General features: G+C 37.0%; 1 protein-coding gene across 1 annotated transcript in view; it reads right to left on the bottom strand.

Annotated features, from left to right (window-relative positions):
- Nufip (nuclear FMR1 interacting protein 1) overlaps positions 1-27304 on the bottom strand; it is a 79266-nt gene that overhangs the window by 14929 nt on the left and 37033 nt on the right. The window contains exons 6-8 of the mRNA XM_090375122.1: positions 25252-25344; positions 9660-10588; positions 1709-1870 (exon numbers count right to left, since the gene is read on the bottom strand). Of these exons, the coding sequence (XP_090231248.1) occupies positions 1709-1870; positions 9660-10588; positions 25252-25344 (1184 nt within the window). The remainder of the gene's footprint in view (positions 1-1708; positions 1871-9659; positions 10589-25251; positions 25345-27304) is intronic.

The raw sequence follows: 27304 nt of genomic DNA, 5'->3' as shown, positions 1-27304 counted from the left end.
TTAGGCAGATTTTGATAAGAAGCATAGCCTCTCTCTCTCTCTCTCTCTCTCTTCCTCCCTCACAGAGTTCCCCCTTATGGGAAAGCACAGAGCTTATCAGCTATTTTCTGAAACTTGAGGGGCATTTGAAAAGGTTGTGGCCTGAGTACGAAGGGCTTATTTGAGGAGTCTGGTAACATGTCACTTTTCAACAGCAATAACGTCATTGTCAGTGGAAAAACGGATACCAGCCAGGTATTTTTTCAAATTGGAAAATAAGTGAAACTCTGATGGTTCTAGATCTGGTGAATATGGGGGATGGGGGGGATTTCAAAGCTGCGCCCATGCAGTGTAGCCATAGCAATAACAGACACCTTTACTGAGTTTTCCTCAGAGTTTGTCTTTGATGTTTTCATACAAATGCCTCCTAAGGTCTGCATAATATGGGCTAGTTACTGTTTGGCCTTTCTGAAAGTAATCCACTAGCAACGCTCCATCAGTATTCCAAAAAAAAAAAAAAAAAAAAACCAATGCCATCACCTTGCCAGCAGAAAGAACAGACTTGGCTTTCTTTAGATGGGAAGAAGAGCTGTGTTTTCATTGTTTGGAAACATAGCTCTTCTGTGTTTCCAAACACAGAAGGGTTGTTTCCATTTTTTGTCTGGCTGAAAGATAGACCCACATCTCAACCATGGTCATAAATCTTGCAAGGAAGTATGCTGGATCTGTTCAAAGACAATGCAAATGTTCAATTGACATGCCAACTCTTGTGTTTTTAATCTGCTGCCAACAACTTTGAGACCCATCATGCCGATACCTTTTTCATAGTGAGAACCTCTGTTATTACATGGTACAGGTGTTCAGATAAAATACCCAAGATGATACTGGTAATGTACCAAACTATCCCTCGTTGATCACTCATCACCAGATCACTCACACACACACACACACACACACACACACACACACACACACACACACACACACACACACACACACACACAGTCAACAACTTCTGAAGGGATGAATATTGCAGGTCTTCCACGGTGTGGGTCATCTTCCAGGCTCTCCCTCCCTTGTTTAAATTCTGCTTCCCACTTCTTAACTATGAAATTGAAAGGGACATTCTCCCTTTAGTGTTGTAACCATATTCTCATGAATTGCCTTTGGCATTAGTCCCTTTCCCCCCAAATACTGGACTGATTTTGTCCATCTTTCCCAATTCACACAATTTTGACTTTAGGACCTGTAATTAAAAAAAAAAAAAAAGACAAAACTGCATGGCTTGGTAGATTACTATTTGAAGTATTATACAGTAAGTACAGAAATTTTTAACAATGAACCACTACCTTTTCAAATCCCCTCGTAATCACGGTCTGATTTTGGTCTTTATTCTTAAATAGGAACCTTTAAGTATTGTGTAATTATTAATAATTTATTTTGACATGTATTGTTATACCATGATTTCCTCATTCACATCTTTCAGATATGGTTTTTATAAAATTTACTTACTAGCAGTTCATGTTTTAAAGAGATGGAGTTTTTTATTCACTTCCTAATGATTCCTAAATATCCTAATGGTTTATAAAATTTATAGCATACACTCTTCCACCACATTTTAATCAATTGGAAAAATAGTATATACACTGTCAGAAGGTCATTCGATCACATTTAATTTTTAGTATGCATCAATTTATTTTTATATTCAGTATAGCTAAACAGGACTTACTTTTAGACTCTTCTACTTCATCTTCAGAATCCAAGGCATATGAAGACATCAGAGATGCCAAGGCACCACCTATTACAGCTTCAAAAGAAGATTCCTCTCTAGAATTCCTAAGAACTGGCAGTACTTCAGGAGAACTATCATTGTTGTCATCATCAGAAACAACTGAAAATAAATTCCAATGAGCTCTTCTTCTTAAGAATATAACACGAATTCACATTATATATTTAATTCATAACAACCAAAGTAATTTCCAGTTTCCTCTAAATATATTTCACCATTTCATATAATGAGGTTATTGTCAATTCCCTCCCTTGAATTGGTCATTGGTGAACCAACTGGAAAGTATTTTGAAAGACCAAGTATACACATTAGCTGGCAGTGATCACAGTGTACTGTGGGATTTACTTAAAAGATATAATTACAATCAGGGGTAAAGGGAAGGGTTTTTGCTTCCGTAAAGGTGACTACAGTGGTCTCAGACAGTTTTTAAATTCTGTACAGTGGGATCAACCAATGATGTTACCAACAGCAAATTCTAAGTGGGAAGCATTCAAGGATGAACTAATGATGATGTCAGATGAACTAATTAGGTTCATGGCAGAGAAGAAAAATGCATGGGATGCATATAAATTATCAGGAGACACAGAAGCCTATGGTAGATAAGAGCTAGTGTGTAGTCAAGTCACAAAGAATATTAGGCAAGTGAAGGCAGAGTACAAGAAATCTTTGGCAAAGGATGCTAAGAAAAACTGCAAAGGCTTCTTTACTTAAGTAAACTCTAGAAGGAAGGGGATGAATCAGATTGGTCCACTTGATATCAATGGTTTGACTGTTGTTGATCCTGCTCAGATAGCTGATAACCTGAATGAGTATTTTGCATCTACATTCAAACATGAGGAGTTATTAAGGGAGGAAAATGCCAGAAGTTTATCACACTGTAACAGGTTGATTAATGATTTTGTAATAACTGAAAGCAAATTGGAGGAGAAATTGAAGTTGAACATAAAATAGGCACCTGGGGTGGATGGGATCTATCCAGTTATATTAAAGGAGGTGGCAAAGGCAGTAAGTAAACCCTTAGTGATAATTATGAGAGCCTCCTTGGACTCAGGTGAAGTCACCATGGACTGAAAATGTGCAAATGGATCCCCAATTCACAAAGGGGGATCGAAGGATAACATAAGTAATTACAGACCAGTTAGTTTAACTTCTGTTCCGGTGAAAATAATGGAGTCACTGATTAAAAAAAACAAAAACTTCCCATTTCGCCCATCCAGTCACTCCAAATGTTTGCCTAGTTCAGCTTTATATTTTTTTAAGGTATCAACTTCCACAACAACAGATGGAAGTCTGTTCCAGCAATCGACTACCCGCTGGCTAAAGGCAAACTCCAGCACATCTATTCTACAGCTGTCTTTCCTCAATTTGAATCCATGCCCCCTCAGGTTCTTAATCTGAGCAAGTGGAAGTATCCCGTGAGCATTGAGCCTGCTCAAACCATTCAATGCTCATGGGATATTTCTGCTTGTTCAATGGCTTTTTCGATTATTATAGGTCCCGACAATAGAATTACTTGGCTATGTTTTTGAACAAACTATTGAAACATTGCAATATCCAATTGTTCATTTTTAGCAAGCTTCATTGTTTTACGACTTTTAACGTTACCATCAGTGGTTTCCATTTTCAACATGTGGTTTTCAATTTTGTCTGTATCATGCTTTATATCATTTACTGTTGCTCTTCCTATTCCATAAACCAATGCTATACTTGTAGCACTTTCACCTTTTCTTAGACGATTGATTACTTCAATTGTTTGTGATAATCCCAACACTACTCGCTTACATTTCTCTGTCATTTCAATGGGTTTACTAAATAAAGATTATTAAAATATGAAACAACCACATACAGTGAGTTGTAAACAAAGACTGAGTGACACAATGCATTATGGCGTAGTGGGGTTAAGTGACGGTTAACAGAGACTGACTGTAAATAGGATGGCGGGCAATCGAAGTTATACTGTATCTTCTATCAACTTTCAGTAGGCATTGACTGGAATTGGCCTGCATTTCTCTTGACACAGTTGCCGTAGTAAGTTTGGAAGAAGGCTGTTTTGGCTGCAGCCTAATGTGGTATTCCAATTCAACCCACAGGTGCTCAAAGTTGTTAAGTTCAGGCTCTGAGCTGACCAATCCAATTTTTCAAACTTCACTATTCACAAGCCAATCCTGGGCGAGTCTCACTGAATGGCTGTTATGATGATACTAATGCTTTGTCTCCATACCACTGCCACAGTGTAGGTGGCACATACTTGTCCAAAATATCTAAGGTCATGGACTAGATGGTTTCAGACTGCCACCAATGGACTAAGTTCAAACCACCTGAAACAATCCTACACTGTCAGACTGATTCAACAAAACTTCATGATTGAGATGATATACTGGGCCAGGAAGAGCTCTTTTCCACACCCAAAATCATCCATCAGAATGAAACATGTATCAAGAATGTCATGCCACTACTCTTCTGAAGTCCATGAATATCAGGAATGACACCAGTCCAAACACTGTTTTGCAATAAATTTCTGAAATTTAGTTTCAAAAATAAATAGAAAAATTTAACAATGCTGTCATTTGTAAACATGTGAATGGCCATGTGGTAGCACAGACATGTACGAATTATTTTACCACAGGGCTGGTGTCTGCCTCCCACACAGACACATGAGTTAGTGGAATATACTGAATGACCATTGTCATATTGTTGTGAATGTAAGAATGGCACAAATGCTTCAAGGAAAGTCATGTATTAGTGACAGTTCACTACAATGAAACTCTGTGCACAGCCAAATCAAACGAAAGGTTGATGTTAGTAGTTTTTTAGCAGTCAAAATACTATATACTGTGAGTTTAACCCCAAATGTTGGGCTGTTAACAAAACATTTTGACCATCTTTGTGATGCAGTCAGATGAAAATACCCTCATTTGTGATAAGAAAAGAATTGGACTCTGTCTTGATAACTCCCCATCACAATAGTTACTTCTGATCGATAACTGTCTAGGAAAACATGGGGTATCTGTCTTTCCAACAGCTCCCTTACTTTCTAGATCTAGCTCCCTGCAGACCATCTACACTATTTATATTTGGTAGGACAAATGAAGATTTTCTTTCTTTCTTCCAGAAAATGCAAGTAGTAATGAGGGGCATTTCAGGACTGACATTTCAGGCAGTGGAACAGGTACACAGAGTTCTGATGAGCACATTTAAGGTGAAATAGAATGGACTGCAGAACTGTTTTTAACAGCAGTATGGCTAATGGTACAAGTATGTAGTTGCTAGAGGTGATTTTTTTGAAGGAAATGTTGCTTAGACCTCTGTATTGTTAACTATAATAAATCTATATTGAAAGTTCCATTTACTTTTAACTTTACCACATATATCTTTTTCTCCTTTTTTGTTGCAGAAAAGGGGCTGTAATTACTAATGAGGGTTACTTCTTTAAATTCAGTTAAATATATCACTTTGAACATTTGTCTTAGTTCTAATATATAATTTTTCATGTAATAACTGCTACTCAACTTTCTTCTCCTGAATTTCCTGACAATTACAATCTAGAGAAATTCCAGCCTAACATCAAAAGTTATTTTCTCAATCGATATATGGTATAAATCGTACAGGTCCCAATAATCTTGTGTTTGGAGTTACCATAAAAATTCAAATTTAGTTAAAGATTTTCCTATAAGAATGAATTTATGATGTATATACAGTTGAACCTCTATATAACAAAATTGATCATTCCCTCGAAAAAATTCATTAAACAGAAATTTTGTTATAAAGAAATATGACCTTTTCAACAATGAAAAATACTGTAAATTCAGAAATATAGTAAAAGATGGGAAATAAATCAGACCTAAGTGCGAATGAATAAATTTTCTAACATTTTAAAACAATTACTTTATTAATACATACATATTAATTACATGATGTGCACAATATATTAATACACTTTTAAGAATTATTTTGTAATATTTGGTTATTTTTTTGTTGTACACTGGATTCTACTGTACACCATTCATAAAAATGTTTGCATTAGTGTAAACACTCAAATATATTTTTTGCCACATTTTCTTCCCACTGAATGCCTCCACGCAAAGTTTCAAATGCTGCCAACATGAAATGTTGGCAGCATTTGAAACTAATGGTTTAATATTGCCCTCATTTTCATCCAACTCATCGCTGATATTGTCACTAGTTCTTTACTTATTCTCCAAAATGGACTCTCTCATATATTCAGCTACTATGACATCATTATCAACTCCTAAAAATTCATCAAGAACAATTTCTCCACTGATCAAACCTCGCTTGGAATTCTTCCCAAGATTGATCAATGTCTTCTAGTAGTACACCCCTCTCATCACTGTTAATTAGCATTTTAGCAATTCTCAATCATTGTCTCCATCACATCTTGATCCCACACTTTCGCCAACTCTGATATGCACATCCGCAAATCTATATTAGAATGTATAGGTTGATTGGTTTCTATTGTCAGTATAATTTTTTTTTCAGTATGCACCTTCGGTAGTGCATTTTCAAATTCTTGATAATGCCTTGGTCCATTGGCTACGTCGGAGGGAAGAAAACAAGCTTCACACTTGTAAGTTTCGAAATTACCAAGTGAAGGTGGGCAGGGCAGTTGTTGATAATCAATGCGATTTTTCTGTTTTCTTTCGTCATCTTTCTATCAAAATTTAAAATCCACTGCTCAAAAATTTCACTTGTCATCCAAGATTTTTTGTTGTAGTCTAACTCTAACGACTTTACTCCTTTGAAATGTCGGGGTTTACTTCTGTCTATTACCAAAAGCTTCAGCTTTTTATTAGCAGCCATATTTGCACCAACCAAAACTGTAATTGTCTCCTTACTATTTTTACCACCTAAACATTTATCATCCTTAAAAGTCAGTGTCTTGTTCGGCAAACATTTAAAAATTAGACCTGTTTCATCAACATTTAATGTCTTTCGGCTCGTAGTCCTCCATAATTTTTTTCAAAACTGTTTCTTTCCAATGAGTATAGCCCTTTTCGATTGCAACTCCATTTTCTTCACAAATAACTTTTTCGAGTAAGCCATTTGTGCTTTCTCCAGCTAACCAGAACTGGCCTGGAATGTTTTATGCCACAAAAAATATGCATACTCCAATAGCTCTTTCTTTTATTAATGGCCCTGATATCGACACGTTTTTGTCTTGAAGCAGTTTTTACGTGGATGAAGTTGGTTCATCTACACCTTTGCACAGGCATAATTTTGCATTCCGACTAGATCCGACTTTCGCTTCCGACTAGATCTCAATTCTTCAAACAGTTTGAAAACAGAAGCACAGTTTTTCAGAATTGTTAACACATTACTGGCAGGAATAACAAATTTTAAAGCAATTTCTTTTTCATTTTTTTTAACGCCCTGATCTACACTACTAAGCAATTCCACTGTAAGATTACTTGCACAGCAGCTAAAACAAAACTGATTTAGGGACCACTTGTACCTACCATGTAAACAGAGACAGGTGAAATTTAGTGAGTGTAGATGACTCTTCCTTTGAAGAAACAGATGAATTTCCAGGATAAAGGAAAATCACTCTCTCCTAATTCTCTAATAGGATACTTACAGTAGAAAACAGGTTGATCAGAACCAATGTCTATGTCAGGAATATGCCTTAATCTTTGCCAATGGCTGTGGACACATAGATAGCAGTTGACCAGCATGACTTCTCGGTACAGTAGTGTATATCAGTTTTACTTCTTTCTTCTAGCCATTTCTGAACCACTGCTGGGAAAAGGCTTCGCAAAACCTTCCATCTTTTTCTATTTCGAGCCGTGGCAGTTTCCTCCTGCAGCTCTTAATTCATGGAATTAATCTCTTTAGCTCTTAAAAGCTTAAGTGATTAATTCTTAATCCTTTTAGCTCTTAATTCTTGCTTTCTACAGCATCAGCTTTATTGCCTAAAGGCCAGAGGTGCAAATAATTCGTACCCAGGTCTCTGATTTAGTTCGTTATATGGAAATTTTCTTCGTTATACGAAAACCATTTTCAATGTAATGATCAGGGGGAAATCAATAAAGTTTGTACATAGAAAAATTCGTCATATGGAAGTTTGTTAAAGAGAGGTCCGACTGCATTTATGAATTTTACCAAAATTTTTTTTTTTTATAAAATGTATAGAGACATATTTTTATAGCAGAGTACACAGACTAGCAACTTCCTCTAACCTACTATAACTAAATTCTAGAGAGGAAATTTTTGTTGCATAAAGAATTCACAAATGCTGACTTAAATTAATCTCCCAATTTTAATTTATTGCACGTGTCTTTTTTAAATAGCTCACTGCTATTGCAGATATACCAATTCAATATAGCATAAACTTGCTTCATTTATTTTGTGATGGTTCTTTAGCTGCCTCTAATTACTTACTATTAATATTGAAAATACGAGGGGTTTCCAAAAAGTAAAGGTAACACATTTTTTCTCTCGATTAGGTTTAATAATACGAAGTTGAAATTACACACCAAGAAATAAGTGAACATGCACTACTTCTTCACAAAGTCTCCAGTTTTATTGATGCACTTGTCCCAACGATGGATCAGTTTATCAATACCAGTACTGAAGAAGTCCGTGCCCACATGCAGTAACCAACATCGTACTACCTGATGAACTTCCTCATTCATGGTGAAATGCTTTCCCAAAAGGTGATTTTCATAGGGCTGAACAAATGTAAGTCTGAAGGCACTAAGTCTGGGCTGTAGGGGGGATGTGACAGAGTTTCCAAACAATTATGGTGCAACCAGCCACGAGTAGTGTGGACAGTGTGTGGAGTTGCTTTGTCGTGCAACAAAATCACACTGCTTGTCAGGAGTCCTGGTCATTTGTGTAGAATGTTGGCTTTCAGTTTTTTCTAACGTTGCACAGTAAAGCTGTGCATTGATTGTTCCTCCCTTTGCCAAGAAATCCACCAACAGAATGCCTTGGCGATTCCAGAACACTGTGGCCATGACTTTTCAGACACTGGGAACAGTTTTGAATTTTTTGCACACAGGAGATTGTGGATGTTTCCAGGTCATGGAGTCTTGTTTGCTCTCCAGGGTAAAACGATGAACCCATGTTTCATCTGCTATGACTATGCGAGCGAGAAAATTCTCTCCTTCGTTGCTGTATCGCAACAGGTTCTCCAGACACATCCCTATGCGTTTTGTTTTGTCCTCCTCTGACAATTGTTGGGACAACCAGTGGCAGCACACTTTTTGAAAGCCAAGGACATCGTGAACAGTCAAACTTACTCACGTTTACTATTTGTGCAATTTCACTTGCCTGTTTTCAAGAATGATGCTCTTAATGAGCAAAATGTCGTCTTCTGTCTTGCTCAATGAAGGCCTGCCCACCCGATGTTGATCTTCAATGTCAACACGGCCCGCTTTAAATTCATTGTATCAAAAACACACCTGCTTCTTTGTCATCACCGTTTTGCCACAAACAGCAACCAGTTCACGGTGAATGTCACTTGGTGAAGACCCTTTTGCTTGCAAAAAAGCGAATAACTTCACAAACACCTGTTCTGGACCACACTCGCATGGTAGTCACCATTTTGCAACTGGACTGTGCTGTGAGGCGACAGTACCGCAACACTGCACTGGCAGTCTTTTTGAATAGTTATTAATGGGTCTATCTGTCCACCGCATTTCATCTCATTCCTTTTCATCATTATTAAGGAAAAAAATGTGATACCTTACTTTTTGGAAACCCCTCATAGTTCTGCAGAACCATCTTTGGAAAGTTTCTACTAATTAACTTTGCTAATAATAGTTTAAATATAGTCTTTTTAAATAAAATACCAACAGTTTCTTGTCAATAATAGAAAAACTAGCAACTCCATGTTTATAAACTAATTAATAGAGATATAAATTAGTCTTACCCATTTCTTGTGTAGGAATAAAATAAGCAAGAGAATTATCCTTAGGTGAATCATGAGTTAATTCACTTTTTTCTTCTTTGGATACTTCCTCATTATGGTTCGTTATTTTCATGCATATATCTGAATCCCTTGCATGCAACAATTTGCAGTCAGTAACATCAAGAGTGCTACTAGTTTCCTCTTCCTGTTGATCATTCTTGTCGATTTCCAAGACTGAAATTTGACTGTGTTTATATCCTTTGGATATTTTTTCATTACTGTTTATTATTTTTTTGCATGCCCCAAAATCCTCTCCATGCACAAGCTCACAATCATTATTTACAGGGTCAGTAACATCAAGAGTATAACTAGTTCCTTTTTCTTCTTGTTGGTCATTCTGATCAATTTCCAGAACTGAAACTTGACTGTGTTTATCAGATTCTGTATCAGACAAAACTAATTCCTCAGTGACAACCTGCCTAGATTCATTAAGTCTAGTTTTCAGTTCTTTTGGCTGTGAAACTGAGCTAGGTTCAATTTCTTCAATTAATATAATGTCATCTTCATCTTTTAATAGAACATGTGTACAATTTGTAATCGGTTCATTTTCTTCACTCAAGTCAATGTAAGAACTACCTTTGAATTTCTTAAGCTTTCCTTTAGTCATTTCTTCTTGTTCGCTGTCATCATCAGATAAAATTACAAGTGGTGTAGAGGATGATTCATTATTATGTGCATTTCCCCTTGTTCCAGATTTTCCTCTATAAGAACCTCTTCCTCTTCTCCTATATCTGTGTCTACCTCTGCCTCGACCTCTCCATGGTGCAGACCAACTTTCTTCTCCTCTTCCAGACTCAGATACTTCTGTTACTTTTCCTGAGTCAGACCCTTCTCTTATTCTTTCTGAGTTACATTTTCCCCATCCTCTTCTACCACGTCTTCTAAACCTCCTAAGAAAAATTTTTAAATTCAAAATGTCATATAACTTAGACAATATTAAAGAACTAAGCTCTTTAATCTAAATATTAATTATTGATTATGAAGTTGGAAAATCATGATTAACAAAATTTTATGGTTTACATATGTGGCATTAAGAGCAAGAAAAAGTAAATAAATATCAGAAATATCAAAAATGTAAGAGATATTAATTTAATTATTAATATATTAATTTAATATCTTTAAGAGAGATATCAATATTAAATATTAACTCTAATACTGATAATTGTTACTGAAGCGATTAAAAAAGATAGTAAAAAATGATAATAAAAACTATTTTAACTAGTGATGCAAAAGTCGAAATAATTTTTAAAAAAAAATATTCCCAATGTTGAGAATTTTATTATAGCCAGTTCATATGACTGAAACAGGTTATGCATGGTATTTCACAGATTCTTTGATCTTTAAACTGGTATCAATTTCCATAGTACTTAATGAAGGTTACTTTGTCATCTTATTCCATGCTTAGCGATTTCCTCATCTACACTTTTTAAAATCACATTAAAAGATATGATTAATCAGTCTTTAACTTTATTTCATCTCAATTTTTTTCTAAAATATCTTTGACACTGAGCAAAGGAAAGCTGGAGAAAGATTATAAATATGGCTCTCAATAAAGAATTGAGTGATGGGAGAGAAAAACTCAAGATATATATTATTTAAAACATAAAAAAAAAAAAAAAAAAAATCTTACTAATAAAGATAGAAATGAATATAAAAAAAATAAAAATACAGTAAATGATGATATGAAGTATTTTAACATTCCTTATCAGAATTGAAATCTAAGAATTTCAAGTTCTGAGTCTAATAACACTTCAAATCATCATAACACTTGCACTCAAACTTTATAAGTTTGAGAAGTTATTTATGTAAGTTTTCCAGTTCTTGAAGGGGTTAATTTTTTATGGTTTTCAGAACAAATGATACTGAAGCTTTCTCTCTCTGCTGTAGTAGTAGTAGAAGTGGCATATGCGATATGCACACAGAAATTGTACTCAGTTTTAATCCAAGGCAAGTCCCTCTCCACCAAACTGCAGGGACTACATGCAAAGCAGACATTAAAACAAAGACTTTTCAAAAAATAAAATCCCTCCTTTATTACATTCCCTCCTGCATTCAGCCTCTCTGTCATTACTTTCCCAGATTTTCCACTATACCTCTGTCACTCAGTTTCTCAAGAGAGGAATTCTCCACTGTATTTTGGATCAAGGTTATTACAAGTAGCCTTAACTTCATATGATACCAGTGTTGCACATAAAACGAATGAGTATATGGTGGTCCAGAAATATAGACATAATAGTTAAGTTATTTTTTTTTAATAATTAGTAGATGTCTGCCCTACCAGAGTCAGTGCAGTAGCATCAACAAAATGGCATATTTCACCAGCTGAAAAAAAAGGGGCAGTTGTGTCTTTTAGTTTGTGAAACAAATCAGCAACAATAGTTCAGAGGTGAATTTGACTCATTTTATGAAGAATCCCCCAGCAGAATTTGTGTCAGTGGCAGAAAAATTTTGTGAATATGAAATGAAAAGAAAACAGGCAGACCAAGTGTGAATAATAAAACAGTGGAGGAAGGAAGATGTATGTTCCTCAGAAGCCCAAAGAAAATCAGGAACGTGTGCAAGTCATGAATGGGGTCTACCACAACTGTTTGCAAAGTGCTACTGAAATGTTTTCAGCGCAAGCAGTACGGCTATCAAGTGATGTAAGCAATTGAATGAAAACGAAATGAATTGTACTAATTTCTGTGGAAATGCAGCAGGCAAGACATGATTATAAAAATGACCTGTTCAAGCGTAACATGTTCTAGGCACAGAAAAACCAAGTGCTTAATTGAACATGTTCATGACAGCAACAGGTTGGGCAGACAACTTGTGTAATTGAGACCTGCTAATTCATGCTCATGACAGCATGAAAGTAAATGTTTTCTGTGCTTTGAATTCAGAGAAAATTCATGGGCCTTTCTTTTTTCATCAAAAAACAATCACAAAGGTTGTTTATTATGATATAATTGAGAATTTTCTTATACCACAAATCAGTGCTGACGACCCCACTGGATGATTGTTCTTTCAACAAGACAGTGCTCCACCTCATTATCATTGAGAAGTGATGGCATTCCTGGATCAGCAGTTCCAAGAAAGATGGACTGGTTGTTCTGGTCCCATTCATTGGCCCCTGCAATCCCCAGACCAATAGATTTCTATCTTTAAGGTTTTGTGAAAGATAATATCTATCGACTACCATTATTAAGAAATGTGCTTGAACCGAAGGCCACAATTGCATCTGTAATAGTAAAAATAAAATGTGGGAGGAGCTTGATTTTTGGTGGTTGTTTGTTGAGGTGGTAGATGACTTTCATCAACCGGTGAAATACCACCACTTTGCTTATTGGAGGCTTGAAGTGGTGAAACCCATGTTTAGTCTCTAGAGCAAAGTTTCCGGCACCCCCCTCCCCCATACTTCTCCTTCAACCCATGCACGGTACTAAGTACTATAGGTTTTGATACCTTTTGTGTTTGGGGTTTTCATAAAAAAAAAAAAAAAAAAACCACTGGTGTCCATATCAAAAATCTGTAGCTTTAGCTCATCAAAACTACAGATGTTCCTCTTTAATTTGATGTATTTGCCTTCCCTCAGTTTCTAAAATTATAGTGCTTACAAATGTTTAAACTTAACTTGCTAAGTTCGTTGGTTGGTTGGTGTCGTGTCCATTTGAAGTCAAATTGAACCATGCGCTGATATCACTGCTTTAGCTAAGTCCACGATCTTTTCGTTGTAAAGTTCTCCCTGAAAAGGGGATTCGTCCATGCTTTGCAAAGTCGCCTGAATTGCAGGACAGCTGAAGATGTGTTCCGGAGTAAGCTGTTCTCTCGGGCAGTTTCTGCAAAGTTTATAAGTTCTGGTACCATCCGCACTAATTTTCATACCTGCCATGTGTCGAGTTCTCAGTCTGGCAATGGTCTTAGTGATGTTCCTATTTGCATTAATCTTGCAGATTTGGTGATCAGTTTCTATATGTTTCTGTCTGAGTCTGTGTCTGGCGATGGCATTAGCATCATCTAGAGTTATGGTTTTTGAGGTGTTGTGATTTAAGTTTCTTGCCTCTTTTGCCAGTTTATCGGCCGCCTCATTTCCTTCTATACCCACATGCGCAGGCATCCACTGTAGTGTGCAGCTCTTTCCCAATTGATGAACTGTCTCCAAGTGTCGGTGAATGTCCTGTGTGAGTCCTGTGCGTCCATGTTTTATTGCCAGCAGGGCCGCTCTTGAGTCGCAGAAGATTACAAGCCCTCTGGCTCTGTCTATGTCTCTTAGTGAAATATAACTATTTAGGGCCTCAAGGATTGCCCTTAGCTCACATGTAAAGTTAGAGGCGATGCTGCCTGCACCTATGCTTTGTTGCATTTTTGTAGTATTTGTCAGGGTGGTGTGTATGCCTGCTCCGCCCTTGAGGATAGTCTCGTCAGAGGATCCATCGGTATACATCTGTACTAAGTCACGCCTCGAATAAGTCTCAATTGTTTTGATTCCTAGAGCTTTGACAATGGTCTCGATTTCTTTTTTTGTACAGTGTTCCACGAGATCCAAATTTATTGTGGTATTTTGGGGGATGCAAGATGGTAAGGTAGGCTCTTGAAGTATGTCATATTTTGTGAGTTCAAGATCAAGACTTTCTCTGATTTCCTTATCGTATTTCATGGTGGATGACCTTTTGAGTCTTGACCTGCAGTTCCAATTTATAAAGGTCCTACGGGAGATATGATCAATGTCTCTGCTGTTAGCCTTATTAGTGAATTTAATTGTGTGATATCTTCTTCTTTGATTGAGTGTCTGAAGGCCGCATTCCCGCTCTGCTTTGGTGTTGTTTGTAGACGAAACAGCCCCGATGATTATTTTGGCTGCTCTTGCTTGGATCCTGTCCAGTTTTCCAAGTGCAGACTCAGAAGCATGTGCCCATATTGGTGCTGCATATTCCAAATTAGCCCTGATAAGTGAAGTATAAGTTGTTTTAAGTGTTTTCGGATTTGCTCCCCAGTTCGTGCCACATAAGCTTTTTAGGATGTTTAACTTCTTCAGTGCTCTGTTGGAGCTGTTTTCAATGTGTTTGGTGAAACTTGCTAAGTTATTTCATAATAACCCTGTATTGGCTGTAAATTGAATTCCTTTTAAAGCTGTATTTCTCCTTTCTTGAAGTACTTATTCAAAGTGTGAGCATTTTTTTTTGTTTGAAACACGTACAGAATACTTAAATGTTAGATCTCACAAATTGCAATTCACTTCACAATGGGAGTGATGAAGGCAGACAGTTCTTGGATACACACCCAAACCAAACTGTCTTCATCCAGAATCAATGTAAGTTCTTGCTTAAAGAAAGTATTAAATCTTCTTGTAAGATTTAATACTTTCTAGAAGTTGAAGAGCATGCTTGAATCTAATAACCCTTTAAAAACCAGAATTCAATCTCAGCAGAACATTCCTGGTAATTTAAGCGTGCAGTATTGTTTCTTTGCTGTAGGATCACATTGAATAAAGCCCATAACACATATATATTGTTAATTTCTTTAAGTGATTTGGCTCTAAGTTATGTTTTTTGCAAGGGTTAATAAATTCAGAGTATGTATGTGATATGTCTACCTCGATTAGATGCTGATATCTTTATAAAGTATCAATGCCACTGCTGCAATATTATATATTACAACAGTATGACATTTTGAAATACATATATCAGTCATAACTTTGTTATCTTTTCAGCACCACATACACTCCGGTTTGCTGGTACTCATCATCCATCAGTTTGAAAGAAAAACCCTAGGTGGCATCTTATAGGATGGTTTAATTCTTTAGAAGAATGTAATCCAATCATTATTTTCAACCAGAGGTAGAGGGGTTTCTGAAGAGAAAACAGCTTTGGTTGTTTTCTCATCAGAAACAGATGCTAATCCATCTTGGCCAGTAAAGGCTCTTGTTTTCTCAGCAGCCTGGTTTTCTATTCCATCAGAGAATTGAGAGAGAGAGAGAGAGAGAGAGAGAGAGAGAGAGAGAGAGAGAGAGAGAGAGAGAGAGAGAGAGAGAGAGAGAGAGAGCGCGCGCGCGCACAAGCTGATCTTGGTGCATAGTCTTCAGAGACAATTTTGGACTTGAACAAAAATAAAGCTCAAAATGAACAAATTTCTTTCTTTACAAAAGCAAGAGTTTTGAGACATTTTTAAATGGCTCTTCCTCCTTGTAGCATTTTAAATATATTCTGCCTCTCAATATTTGCACTGATAGATGAATATCATTTATCTTATTTGCAAAAAAAAAAAATAATTACATACATGGCTTTACAATTTTTACTATGTAAAACTACTGAACAAAATTAAAGCAAACAGACTGCAGAAAAGCAACCTAAAATTAGATGTCACTCACTTGGTGTTATTGCTAACTCATGTGGGGAATACTCACAGAATGTACTGGTGAGTTCACATATTTTAATTTATATAATCTAAAATTTCTCCAGAACATTGTCATGTTTTGAAGAACACCAGCCCACTACATTCTGAAAAATTCCAGTGTTCAATTTCATAATGACAAGTTCTACAACTTTCCAGAAAGTTAAATTAGATCCAAAAAATCTGTTAAATAAATCACAAAGAAGTTTTAATCATTTTACAAAATTCCCAAAATTCACACAAGTAATCTTTCAGAGCATATATATTCTTAGAATATTCTTTTGAGAATATTCAGAGAATATATACAGTAAACCCCCGCTATTCGCGGTATCTGTATTCGCGGTTTCGCGATCGCCGATTTAATATAAAATGAAACCTAAAAAAATGTGAATTTTAAAACGCCGTGAATATTTTCCGCCATAAAAACATGGGCGTGGCTAAAATTATCTTTCCCGGTCAAAACAGCACTCAGTGGGTGGGGGGAGAGGGGTGAAAAAATCGCGAGCGTGGATGTTTCTCGCTAATCCTTGTTCAGTATGTGTTAGTCATGGAAGGTTTCGTCGTTTGATTTTAATTTATATGTTTATAAATTGAATAAATTTATCAATTTATAAATTGATATGCTTACAAAAATGATAACACTACCGTTTTGCAGTATAAAACAGACTTTTTCGAGCGTGTTAATGGAAGAAAGTGACTTTATTGTGGTCAAGTTCTTTCTAACCCCTACAAAAATATGGTTACGAATAAAAAGAGAAGTGTGAAAATATCAAAGAAGGTGATGACACTAGCGAATAAAATTGAGTTATTAGACGAAATTTCTAAAGGTGAAAGTGTCTCCTCAGTGGCAAAACATAAAATCAATGAGTCAACGGTACAATCAATCAAGAAATCGGAAGAAAAAATCTGCCGTAGTGTCCGTGAAACCGCGCTAATTGCTTCAAAAATTTGCTCTGTAACTCGTGATGTTAAATTTAAAAAAATGGAAAAGCTTTAAATCTGTGGATAGAAGACCGAACTCAAAATAAAATTCCGTTAAGTTCACTCATCATTCGTGAAAAGGCAAAACTTCTTTATCAACACTTTAGCGAAACTGGTGATAGCACTGGCGGGATGTTTTTTTTTTGCTAGCAAAGGCGCTGATTTGAAAGATTTGTTTGAAATTTCTAATAAATATTACATTTAATATTAAGTTGTTTCTTATTTTCATTTCGATGCCATATGCTTGCATTTCACTATGTACTGTCATGTACAGTCATATTATAAAGGTACATATAATACATACATAGACAAAATTTTAGACTAGTTTTTCTTATATATTTCATACTTTGGAACGGAACCCCTTTATTACTATGGGAGCCATAACTCAGTATTCGCGTTTTCGGTATTCGCGACATTTCTCAGGAACGTAACCCCCGCGAATAGCGAGGGTTTACTGTATTCTTAGAATGCTCTTTTGAGAATATTTTCTGCTCACATAACTAGTTTTAACAAAAACAATGGATACAATATGGATGCAATTTGTAGTAGCCTAAATTAGCTATTTTGACATTTATTTGGATTTCAGAAAAGTATTTGACCTGGTCCTGCACATGAGGTTATTGTATAGGCTGGAACATGTTGGGATCATGAGTAAGGTCCTAGACAGATTGCAGGATGGCTATGGGTCAGGAGGCAGAAACTGTGATTAATGGTTACTCTTCAGATTGAGATAGTGTTAGAAGTGGGGTCCTGCAATATTGTGAACAGTGCTGTTTCTGTTCTTTAATGACAATGATGAAAGGATACAGGACATAATGACTAGATTGGGAGAGTGGTTAATGACTGGCTCTCATTAAGAATGACTTGGATGGGTTTCAAGGATGGTCAGAAAGGTAGCAGCTGTTTTAATGTTGCAAAATGCAAAGTCTCATACTTGGGAAATAACCACAAGGAGTAGTAAAAGTGTCTCTGCATTCTTCCACCTGTAATAATGGGGGCCCAGGTGCCAAGTCTTACTGTATCATGGTTAGTTTGTTTATCTCTGTGACTTTGATTTGCATTGATAAAGTTATTTTTTCCATTTTCTGACGTTTCCCCCACAAGCCAATAGCTTGAAGGGCTCTACCTTCCAAGGGGTCTGGGCTGGGGCGAATCCCCCACCTGGCAAAGTGAGCTGATTTAGGTCTTTGTTCAAAATTCTGCAACTGATTAGGCCTCGTTATAATTTTGTCAAGTGTTTCAGCTGTGCTGTGATTGTTCCTTTATTTGTACTAACAATTCTTTTGTTCTATGGCAAGAAGATTCTTGAGCCCCCAATTGGAGGTGCCAGAGACTCCTGAGGAGGAAGTGGATATTCCCAAACAAGATTTACAGAATACTGAAGGTGCTGGGGTGGATTCTGAGCCCTTGAAAGAAGCCACCAGCCATGGTGCACAAAATTCTGACCAACAAGAACTTGATCAGACAGGATTTGAAGTTCTAAATTGACACAGGTGAGGCCTGCTAGGACTACTAATATCTCAAGATATTAGTATTTGAAGTCTAATATCTCAAGATATTAGACTGAAATTGTACAGAGAACTGTTTTGGAGAATAGGTCACTTAAAGTTAAAGTTGATATATATATATATTTTTTTTTATGAAAACCCCAAACACGAGGGGTATTAATTAGAACCTATAGTACTTAGTATTGTGCTTGGGTTGGAGGTTGAGAAGACGAAAGAAGATATTTGTTGACATTAGACTTGAACTTCTGTAGACTAATTTTCAGGAAATACTTATGAAGGAAAATTGTTCAAGAAAACGGCAGTTTAAATGAGGAAGATGAAAAGTTGGTTCCGTGAATTTGAAGTTGTATGGTAAATGGGTGTTGGTGGCGCGTGTTCGGACTGTTTTGAAAGAGAGAGCAGGAATTATTGAAGCCAATTCAGAAGAACAGTGGCCATGGCAGTATCTGTAGAAAAGGCATGCAGCAGAAACAGTACGCCTATGAGAGAGTGAGTGGAGAGACTCTGTTAAAGAGGAGTCATTAATTAACCTAATTGGCCTCTTCTGAATGGAATCTAGAAGCTTGAGAGAGGTTTTGGGAGCACCGCCACAGATGTGGGAACAATATTCCATGGTAGGGTGGATTTGCGATTTGTACAGAGTGAAGTCTGGAAGAAAAGTAATACTGAGAGTGAAAGAGAAAACCATGCTTTTTAGATTCAGAGGAAGCAATATTTGTAATGTGCTTGTGCCAAAAGAGATTAGAAGTCAGGGTAATCTCCAAAAGAGATATATCATTTTGCCTAGAAATCGGAGTGCACCGAAGATAAGCATAGGAGCAGAAGAATCCTTTTTGCGAGATATAAGACAAGACTGAGTTTTAGAAGGATTCAAATCGACTAAGTTGTCTTTGCCCCATTGGAGAATTACTTGGAGATCGGCATTTAAGGAACTGGTAGCAGATATTTGAGAAGTTGAAGCTGATTGAGCAGGGCAAGGTTTCTCAAAACGGAAAGTGGAATGCAATGTGCTATCATCGGCAAAACTATGGATAGGATTTTCAGTCAATGGAAGAAGGTCATTAATATACAAGAGGAAAAGAGTGGGGGAAAGAACTGAACCTTGGGGGACACCAGCATTAGTGGAGAAGTTAGAAAACAGAGAGCCATCTACCATCCTCGGTGAGCAATCCGAGAGAAAACTGGATAACCAATTACAAAAAACAGTTGGCAAACCATAAGATAGACGCTTGTTTAGAAGACCTTTATGCCAAACACGATCGAAAATCTTTGAGATGTCAAGAGCAACTGCTTATGTTTCACCGAACGTTTTCATTAAATTTGTCCATAAATGGGTAACATAAGCCAAAATTTTGCCAGTGGATCAATACTGACGTAATCCATACTGGCGATCGTTGATCAGACGGAAGGTTTCTATGTTGTTTAAGAGTTACCGGTTAATTGATTTCTCCATTACTTTAGAAAGAGTAGAAGTAATTGCAATGGGATGATAATTGGATGGGAGGGATTTGTCACCCTTTTAAGGAACTGGCTGGATAAGAGCAAATTTCCAAGCAGAAGGAAAAACATGTCTAGATTAAGAAAGTGAAAAAAAGCGGCAAAGTACAGGAGTAAGTTCAGGAGATACAAAACCTGTGAAGAAAGGATTTCTCCACAGGTTTTGAGAACAAGTGGAGAAATACCACCAGGACCTGGAGCATTCTTAGCATCAAGATTCGTCAAAATCCTTCTGACATCCTTTTGATGGAAGACCACAGGAGGCATTGAATGGAGTGTGTTGGGAATGGTGGGAGGTGTTTTACTAAGATCATTAATACATGAGTTGGAAGAAAAATGGGATCCTAGCAGGTCGGCTTTATCCTTGGCTGAAGTGACAACAGAACCATCTGGTTTTGACATAAGTAGGAGCAGAGATGGGCAAAAGTTGTGGCCAATGGCTTTGGAAAGAGACCAGAATGTTTGGCTACCATTAGGGCAAGAAAAAAGTTTTCAACTCTTAGCCTGTTCAAAATCTGGTTTGAACTGATTAATAACTGCTTGACGATTGTTGTGAGCTTTGGTGTAGGCAGAAAATGAAACCGAAGAATTGGAAACAAGCCAATTATGATATGCAACGTTCTTCTCTTGAACAGCCTTAGCACATTTATTGGAAAACCAAGGTTTAGATATAGGACAAGATTTTAAAGTGGAGTGTGGAATAAAGGATTCTATTCCTACAAGAATAATTTCACTGACACAATCTGAGCAAACATTGACATCAGAAGTTTTGAAACAGTAATCGGGCCAAGGAAAAGAAACCTCACAGGTTATCCCATTTTTGCATTCTTGTAATGCTGAACAATACGAGGTTGGAAACAGCCATGAGATAAAGGCTCCATTAGGGAAGAGACAATCACCAAGTTGTGATCTGAGGTGCTTAAAGGACCACTCACTTTGACCGTGTACTTAGAAGGGTTGTTTGTGAGAAAAAGATCTTGCACATTGTGTGCAAGGTCATTAGTAATTGCAGTCATACTGCATGATGGAAGAGATGGGGAAAGGTTGACTAGAACTTAGCTCTGGAGACTAAACATGGGTTTCACCACTTCAAGCCTCCAATAAGCAAAGTGGTGGTATTGCACCATTTGATGAGAGTCATCTACCACCTAGTATTGCCTGGTAACACAGAGGGGCGGCATTCCACCATGTGGTGCGGGCGCCACACCTCGACCCCTTCTTACGTTGGTTCACACCTGGGTGGTCACTCACAGTCCTACCATCGTGAAGGTTCAAGCAGAGAATTTGGCTATCACAGACCGTCAACAATATCCAAACAATAGCCAAATCACAGGGTCAAAATTGGGTCTATCTGACTTGAATGCCACCCGAATATCAGTTCCATCAGCGTTTTAGACTCCCAGGTAGCAAGTACAGCTTGTCTGGCATATCTGAGAGAATGTCTGTGACAACTTCAAGGAACTAATATTGCTTGACGAATGAGTTTCTAAAGCAAAGATGTGTACCAATGTAACTCGCCCTCTAGAGGAGATCAGACCTAAGACTAGGACTATCATCCTAAAGGTCAAATCTCCAATAAGCAAAGTGGTGGTATTGCACCAGTTGATGAGAGAAATCTACCACCTAGTATTGCCTGGTATTTGAGACTAGTGAACAAGTGAAGGCGGAGCTGGGTAATATTGCCCCAGCTCTACCTAAGGTAAAGGTCGTAGCAATGCTGCCTATCCGAGACCGACAAGTAGCAGCTGAAGTGGTGTTGGAACGGGACATTACTAAGATTTTTCAGTGTAAACAAGTTCTGGAGGTGGAGAAGTCTGTCAGGACTTCTCCTGACATTGATACAAGTATCAATGATTGTGTCAAAATCCTGATTTTGGTACAAGTATCATGAAGGAACATGTTTTGCAAGAGTTGTGGTCTAGAAATTTGACTGATTGTGGAATTTCCAAGGATTAAATGTTAACCAACATAACTGTATTAACAAAGAAGAAGGCCAGAGGTGTTCCTCTGGTTTTAATTATGTAATTGAAGTTTGTTTGTTTGTTTGTTATTTGGTTTTTAGGAGCATTAGCAACTAAGGCCATGTTGCTCCGGGATATGCGGTGGTCATTCCCTGACCTTTCCGCATCCTCCATATTTGGTGGTGACGGGCTCGAACCCCGGTCTAATCAAGAAGCATGTACTACGCACTGCTGCTCCTTCCCACCTGGCTACAGAGATGCCGTGTAATTGAAGTCTCGGGGACTATAAGAAGAATTCTTATAGCCCAAGTAAGATTTTTTATTGATTGGGGGGGGGGGGAATCACACTGAGTGCGTGATCTCCTGGCACTGATGCAACGTTACAAGTGTTTATCTTATGGTCCTGTAGCTAAGTACTGTAAAGCAGATGTGTTCTGCGACCATTGTGCTGCACATGGCCACTTGTTTAAAGATTGCACTAAGTGGACAGATCTGCCAAAATGTGCCAACTGTTGGCAGAGGAAGTCCCCTTCTGCTCACATGGTAGTGGATAGGATAGAAGATGTCTGGAATATGCCAAAGCTTTGAATATTCTTCGATGAAGAACTGATTATGAAGATTAGCACCAGCTTTCTGCCATGTTGTTCGGCGGTTAAGGGCTTCTGTCCTTCAGTTGGCAATTGATACTCAAATTGAGTTAAAGTAAAGGCTGCGTCCACCAATGGCTGCGGAGCTGCTATGTTGGATATGTATAATGGCATGGGTTGTGTGTTGGGGGCAAGGCTTGTGTGTGGCTCTCCTCTTAATATAAAAGTCACTTAGGAGTAGGAGCTGTTGTTCAGCTCTATTGTAAACTGCCAAGACAAATGGTAGTGCAGAGTATGGTGATGCTGATAGCATCTACCAATTAGAATGTTAACAGGGATGACTTCTTGATTAGAAATATACAATTGCTGAATGTTGTTATTTTATTATTTTTTTGATTTTTTGAGATGTCAGATTATTGTGTTTCCTACGATCTACCTCTTTGTGGTGGGGTGGAGATACCTTTGCTGCCGAGAGGCTAAATGGTCATTTTCTAATTGTTATTTAGTCATAAGTTGATTTTTATGTTGTTATAGTTGATTAAACTAACCAGATAAGGTTCGGGAACTGTTACAGCATAGACGAAGTAGCATATGGGCGGAAGCCCAGGTGGCTACTCGATCAAAGGTTTGACAAATGAAATAATGGGGCTATATTGTTCCTTACCTGGCATAAATTCTCTTGCCCTCTGATGCTGTCATTCTGCTGCACTCCCTGAAGTCTGACTATAGGAAGTGCTGCCTGACCAAAATATAGTCCACTGATCCCTGTACGATCTCCAAAAAGTGGCAAGATCTTACTAACTGCAATCTACTGGCCAACTCCTGATTCCAGGTGCTGGAATTTTGCTGAGCTCTGGGTCTTCCCCTGGAGGTGGATTAACTCTCAGGGATTGCTCTTCTGCACCTTCTTGCATGATAGGTTCAAACGGGGATGAAAAATGTCACAATGGCACTCTTCCAACAACATAATCCCCCCCCCACCAGACTCAGTGAAAGAGAGAATTGAATGAATGAGAGAATTCTGAATGAAAATTATATAGATATATACACATAAGTTAAATGAGAGTGAACAAAATACTTCAGGCATGGATCCAGAACTTCTGATTAGCGAATGTAAACATGTGATGTGTGAAATTTAAAAAAAAAACGTGGTATCAAGAATAATCTTTTAAAGGCAATAAAAATTTTGTATAAAATAGTAAATCTGCAGTGAGGATTGAAGGAAGTATTGAAAAATGGTTTAAGGTTAAGGAGTAACATGGTTGTGCCTTACTGCTATTTCTTTAATTAAAGCATGCAAGTGGCTAAGAAAGTTAGTGTGGGAGATGTAAAACTAGATCCTTATTATATGCTGTTGATATTGTGCTGCTGAATAGTAACCTGCAAGCACTTCAGGAATTTCTGAATAAAATAAATAAAAATAATAAAAGATTATCAAGAATTTGGCAAAAAAATTAGCCACATAAACCAAAGTTATGAAAGTTGGAAGAGAACATGGAAAATTTAGATTGTACACTAAACAAGCAAAAATTGAAATAAGTTAATAATTTTGTTTATCTGGGAACAGTCTTTAATGAAGACAGAAGATTATAATGTGGAAATAGTTAAACAAATTCATTTGGAATAGAAGACAAAGTATCTACAACACAACATTCATTTTTATGCCTATTTTAACCTATGGAGATGAGAGCTAGATAAGGAATAAATGAGTTTATCAAAAATTAGAATCTTTAGAAATGAGAATTTTAAGAAAAATAAAAGGAATTAATAGATAGATGCAATGATAAGACCATATTGCAAATGAAGAAATAAGAAAAAATCCTGGGGAAAGAAATATTCAAAGTTAAACAAAGCAAACAAGATGATAAAAGCATGTAGAAAGGATTGAAGAGAGATTACCTAAACAGATAATTAAAGCAGAAAGGAATGGTAACAGGCCTAGAGGCACACGAAGGAGGTTTAATGATGTCAAACAAATCATTTGAGGAGAGTCCACTCTAGCTAGAGCTAAAAATTTAACAGGAAATAGGACAGAAATAGGACATGGAAGAAAACAGGCTGACAGTCCATAAGGATTGATGATCCTATCATCATCATCATCCAAATCTGCTGTACTCAGGAAGAGGGGGTAAGATCCTCCCCCAATTATTTATTTCAGGTTTTTGAGCCTGCAAATTTGCCCATGACACATGAATACAGACAAATGCACATACAGGTGACAAGCTTCAGTGCTATTAAAATAATACTTCTGATTTAAATTTGAATTTACCCAATTGGTAAGTTCAAATTTACTTTTCTCCTCTGCAGACTGTGAATCACTTTCCTAGAAAACTCTTCAGGAGGACCTTGCATCTCTAATCTATCCTGTTGTATCAATGTCATCCTTCTTATCTTTCAATAGTCAATGTTGGAGAGTTAGATGGTCTTTTTGAACTTATTTTTTAATTTATTCTTCACATAAAACATATTCAGATTGTTTATATTTATTTTTGTTGTGCTTTGATTTTCACAGGAAGGGTTCACCTAAACTTCTTTTCCTCCCCAAAATGCTTTAGTCTAAATATCTGTGGTGTTTACTAGGATTGCATTTCCTATAAATATTGAGAGTTTACTGTATTAACATTCAATCTCCTAAGTTAAAAATACTTACCCAAATGTTTTTGTTTCCAAAACCTCCCCTCGTTTCTGTTTTTCAGATTGTTCTGCTTGACGAAGGGCTTTATTTGCAGCAGTTGGAAAGTTTCTGTTTCAGAAATCAAAGTAATTTTTATAACACATTTTTTGCATGCTAATTAACATCAAAATGAGAAACAAATAACCTATAAGGAATTTTTCTATACACTTTTTAAGACACTTTAATCTGTTTAACATGATAAAGAATTGAATTTAATTTCAAGGTGTTCAAATTTTATTTCAACCAAAAAAGCCGCCATACTGCATATAAAACTAGGCATCTGGTTAATTCAATATTAAATTCAATATTATTAGAATATTAAATCTAAGGCAGTTCATCCAGTCAACATGGGTGACCAGGGCAATGTTCAGTCAGTTTGGAGTGATATAGGCTCTGGTAAAAAATTGAGAGTAGGAGTGTGCTATAGGCCTAATGACTGCGATGAGTATACCAAACAGCTATATAGAGAAACAGAGTGGGTCAGTAAATCATAATGTCTTATAATGTGAGATTTTAACTTCCAAACTGGGTTGGTCACTCACACACTCTTTTGTAGATTTGAGTAGAAATATACAAGAATTTTGTAGATTTCTTGGATGACTGTTTTCTATAGCACAGTATGTTAGGCAACAAGAGGAAGCAATATTCTTGATCTGTTATCAGCAGTGATTCTTCACGCATTAAGAATCTGCAGGTAAAAGACACATAGTGATCAGTGCACTAATGTGGAATTTAATTAAAGACAACCACCGTCAAGGGTAAAGGGAAAGACTTTTGCTTTGTAAGGATGACTACAGTGGACTCAGACAGTTTTAAATTATATGCAGTGGGACTAACAAATGATGTTACCAACAGCAAGTTCTAAATGGCAAGCATTCAGGAAAGTAATCATAGAAGCTATTAGGCTTTTCATACCAACGAAGAAATACGGTTCAAGGCTTAGATCAAAATGGATGTCAGATGAACTACTGAGACATGTGGCAAAGAAGAAATGTGCACTGGATGCATATAAATTATCAGGTAATACAGAAGCCTATGGCATACATAAATTATTCTGTAATCGAGTCACAAAGGAGGTTAGGCAAGCTAAGGCAGTTTATGAGAAGTCGCTTGCAAAGAAAGAGCAGCAAACTTCTATGATTATATTAACAGTAGAAGGAAGGGATTGAATCACATTGGGCCACTTGATGTCAATGGGTTAACTGATGATGACCCTGCTCAGGTGGCTGACAAAATTGAATAGGTATTTTGAATTTACATTCACACATGAGTTCTTTAGGGGAGGGGATGCCAGAAGTTTATCAAACTCTAACAGGGAGCTAAATAACTTAGTGATAACTGAAAGGAAAGTGGAAGAGAAACTGCTGAATCTGAAAATAAAAAAGGTGCCTGGGGTGGATGGAATCTATCCAGTTATGTTAAGAGAGGCAGCAAAGGAGGTAAGCAAACCCTTAGCTATAATTATGAGAGCATCTTTGGATTCAGGGGAGGTACCTATGGACTGGATATGTGTGAATGTATCCCCAAATTCATAAGGGAAGGGGAGATTAAACAGTGACATGAGTAATTACAGAACTGTTAGCTTAACGTCCGTTCCAGGGAAAATAATGGAATCATTGGTAAAGAAGTAATGAAGAACCATAAGGATAGGAATGCAATTATACATGTTAAGTGGCAATGTTGTCTATCCAATCTGGTAGGATATTATGATGCAGTGACCAACTAATTGGATGATATGATATCAAAAAAGAATTTTGATATCATATACTTGGATTTCAGGAAGGCTTCTGTTGCACATAAAAGACTGCTGTACAAACTGAAGCAATGTGGCATTAAGGGCAAGTAACTGCTATGGATAAAGGGATGGTTAAGTTGAAGAAGACAGAGTGGTTATCATTGGGCACTGCTCTTCATGGACTAATGTCATTATTGAACTCCCCAAGGTTCAGTGCTAGGCCCATTGCTGATTTCAATATTTATTAATGATATAGTCAATTCTACTATAACGCACATTTTTGCAAAGCAAATT

This window comes from Mastigoproctus giganteus, chromosome 6, assembly GCF_048544385.1.
Source record: "Mastigoproctus giganteus isolate SK-2022 chromosome 6, ASM4854438v1, whole genome shotgun sequence".
Classification (NCBI taxonomy): domain Eukaryota; kingdom Metazoa; phylum Arthropoda; class Arachnida; order Uropygi; family Thelyphonidae; genus Mastigoproctus; species Mastigoproctus giganteus.
Note: the sequence above shows the minus strand (reverse complement) of the source record. Positions and strands in the feature narration are given on the sequence as shown.